Source organism: the organism of the source record quoted next, unplaced genomic scaffold (assembly GCF_019419815.1).
Source record: "Pyrus x bretschneideri cultivar Hongxiangsu unplaced genomic scaffold, Pyrus_bretschneideri_v1 Contig30, whole genome shotgun sequence".
Taxonomy (NCBI): domain Eukaryota; kingdom Viridiplantae; phylum Streptophyta; class Magnoliopsida; order Rosales; family Rosaceae; genus Pyrus; species Pyrus x bretschneideri.
Genome location: NW_025999613.1, coordinates 2,236,630 through 2,240,318, shown reverse-complemented (window position 1 = coordinate 2,240,318; position 3,689 = coordinate 2,236,630). Strand labels below are relative to the sequence as shown.

Below are 3,689 nucleotides of genomic sequence, written 5' to 3'. Positions count from 1 at the left end.
TACACAGCAGCAATACACAGCAGCACAGCAATACACAGCGGTACCACACCCACACTGCAACACTGTTTTTTCTGCAGAAGATTTGCAGAAATTAGGTCAACCAAACACAGCGGAAAAGAAAACTAGGGTTTTTAGGCTCTTGATATCAAATAGACTTTTACCGGAATAATCTCTTGTATTACTTATTCTGAAATATATACATGTACAAATCTAAGTTCCACAAGGAAACAAAAGCTTTAATACAAACCTACTTAAAAAGGACTCCTATTATTTACATTCCTTTTTTTCCTAATATTGACTCATGATCAACATTTTGTGCTATATGTAAAGTCATGTTCAGTTTTGGATATCTCTGAAGTTCAGGGTGAAACATTCACCTCTAGAAGACACAAAAGTTATAACTCTAAAATTTGTTTAATCTCTCTCTCTAATGCATAAGAATTAAAATTGAAAAGTTAAATTTAACTCTGTATACATTAAAAATATTATAACTTGCACTGCCACATTTGGAGTTAAATATAATCTTATACCTTTTGAATTGAAGGCAGCCGAATGAATAGGAATCATATCAACTGTTTGATTCCATTCTTGATTTTGAGGTATTTGATTACTAATTTTAGGTTGAAAATCACATATTATTTTATTCCTAATGTGCTAGAAAACGTGGGAGGTTATAAGTTGGAATGATTCACCACCTTCTCATGGCATTAATGTTTTTAGGGACAAGTCATACACGTGCATGCCATGATGTGTATAAGATTGAAGGACATAACCCATTTTTCAAATTATCAAATTTTATATGTAAGAAAGACATTTTGAAACACTTTTTAACCCATTTAGACAAAGTAAATTATTAACACATTCATTTGTGGTGAAAAAAATGGATAAATACGATTCTACAAAGTAACACTTATAATGACTATGATTGAATTCAACAGCCATATGATTTAAAATTTGGGTGATTTTTGGTACAAATAATATTTGGGTGAAGACCTATAACATAGACGATTGGATCATTGAAATATAAAATACGAAGTGAGCTCAACAAAAGTGTGTCAAAATATATGTCAAAAAGTTGATTCATAGCAATCTCTAGCTTAAGCCAAATAACAACTCCACTACAGCTTGACATATAATTAGAAGTCAAGATAAGTAATTTAGTTATTAAATTGGAAAACGAAATAATGTGCAGCCAACAAGAAGAGAGGAAATTTGAAAAATGAGTATTGATTAAGCATCTCCTTTAATTACATCATGTTCATGTATTTACAAATATAACACACAAATTAATGGGTTGAATCCCCACCAAAAACAAAACTTTGAACCACATCTATCGATCACTACAAAAACTGGTCAAAATAAAGGAATTGATTCCACTCATGTACGAGTCATATTTGATTTCTTATTAAGCCATAAACAGTGACAAGAGCCATAATAAAGGAATGATCCATATGAGGCTCCACTACCAATGTAAGAACATCATCTCCAAAAACTACTCCTGAACTTGACTGCTTTCTCTGAGCCTCTGCTACAACTCTTCCATTGTTATCCATAATTCTGAAAGCTGTTGATTCGCCATTCAAACGCTCTAACCTGTAGCAATTGCTATCAGATCTCATCGTTACTTTGTATGAAGACTCCTTATTTCCAAGAATTGATCTAAAACTCTTTTTCACTCGAAACAATGGCTTATTGCCACCAATATTGTTGCTTCTATAGCCCTCCCATCTTCGGAAACTGCAAACTTTCTTCTCATAAACAGTGAAGAGAAGCTTGCCGCGAAGATCCATGAGATAAACTTCGTTGCTGTGCTTGTTGTCGTAGTTATCTATGCGATAAACGACTTCACCATTTTCATCAAAAGTAGTGCATCCGTTTCCTTGCATCACAAGAGATTTCATCCATATAGTGAATGTTTCTCTCTTTGATGTCATATACCTATTATTAGAACATGAAGCATCATCACGATTACTACTATTGATTGTTAAGAGAGGATGAACCTTGGCCATTTAGGAGTAAAGCCGAGAGAGCTTTAGTTTTTGGCTTCCGGGGTATGGTAAGATGTTTGAGGTGAGGTTTGAATTATGTTAGTAATTTATAGTCCGTTGTGATCAGTACTGAAAAGTAGAAACGAACACGAATAAAAATGTTTAATTTGGTCATCCAAGAACTCCGTTGCACGTTTATTATATGTGCACAGAAAATTATATGAAAACTAATATATATTACAAAATAAATTATCATCGACATAACTTGACTTCTTCTAGGCTTTCAAGAGTATTATAAAGGAACTTGTCGGGTCTAGGTTTTATATATAGCGTCCAATTTCTTAATAGCAAAAAATCATTGCATATAATGTTATGTTTCAGGAACTAAGCAAGGGATTTTTTTTTTCTTGAACAAATCGATATTATTTATACCAAAAGGGTGGGATAATTAGCTAAGCCTCAAAATAGGCTAGTAAAAATGTGGTTCAAATTTGCATTTGGTGAGAATCGAACCTAAGACCTCCCACTTATCAGCGAGTAGAAATATCACTACTAGATCATAGTATCAAGTGGCCTAAACTGAGGGTTGAGTTCTGCTGATTAGGATAATTGAGTGGCTATCTTGTTAGCGAACAAAAAATGATCTAATCCCTCAAAAAATTAATTAAAGAACTTATTGAATTTGTGGAGGGTGTCACGTTGCTATTTGTCGCATTGGGTGACTATATATGCCTGCCAAAGGTGAGCTAAGGCTTACATGGAAAGAAGACATGTATGTTACCTAGAAAGGTAAAAAAGAACAAGGAAATTAAAGGAGGTGTTTGCTACTTTGCATGTATCTTTTTCTTGGTCGATGCTGCTTTTGCTACTTTCCACAAATTTTGTTAGCTAGGCCGCCTCCTAATGTTTAATAACCTTCGGAAAAACCAGAAAAGAGAGTATTCAAAATTCCAATCTCCAAAGGTACTTCAGTTCCTTTTTTAATTCGATTAATTTCTGAGTTCTTTTTAGTGTTCTTCTACTACTTTAATCATATTTCCTACTCCAAGTACTCATGGATTTTTTCTAATTTCCTTTTTCTCTCCACGAACTCCAAACTATTGAGGTGCTTATCAAATAATGTATATAATGTTGTAGGCATAATTTATTGAACAATTATGGAGGCCACATAGAGAGAGAAAGTGTGGCATAGAGAGAAGAAGAGAGAGAGATGTGTAATTGTGATGTGTGTTTGATTCACCCCATTGTGCCTTTATTTATAGTCGTAGAAAGGATAAAAACTTTCCCTTTAGGATTACAACATTTAATAGGTAATCTAATCATAATAGGAATATATAATACTTTCCTAGATTCCCTAGGATTTACACAATCACATTCCTATTCTAAATGCAACACTCCCCCTTGAGTGTGTAAATACTCAACAAACCATCGCATCATATTCTTCAGCGGATAAGGTAGAATAGTTGATGAAGTCATCGGCACAAAGGGTGATCGCGAGTCTCAAATTTACTTTGAAGTATGCATTTGTAAAAACTCACAAAAACTTTGCTATGGTAAAACCCAAGGAATGGGGAAAACCCATAGACTAAGGAGAAAAGTAAGAAAAATATGCATAATGTCTGAAACGCTCATCAAACTGGACAAAGGTAGTGAACTCAACGAAGTATGATCATCCCGGGATGGGTGCCTCATTAAAACCTA

At 33.9% G+C, this 3,689-nt stretch overlaps 1 protein-coding gene across 1 annotated transcript; it reads right to left on the bottom strand.

The window, feature by feature from the left end:
* Positions 1 to 1,388: 1,388 nt before the first annotated feature.
* Positions 1,389 to 2,009, bottom strand: LOC108866430 (protein LURP-one-related 11-like). The gene has a single exon (XM_018645051.2). It carries the CDS (start codon positions 2,007 to 2,009, stop codon positions 1,389 to 1,391), a length of 621 nt encoding a protein of 206 aa, XP_018500567.2.
* Between the last annotated feature and the right edge of the window lie 1,680 nt (positions 2,010 to 3,689).

What these genes read in the sequence shown, in the direction of transcription:
- LOC108866430 (XM_018645051.2), bottom strand. Translation starts at nt 2,009, where the DNA reads ATGGCCAAGGTTCATCCTCTCTTAACAATCAATAGTAGTAATCGTGAT.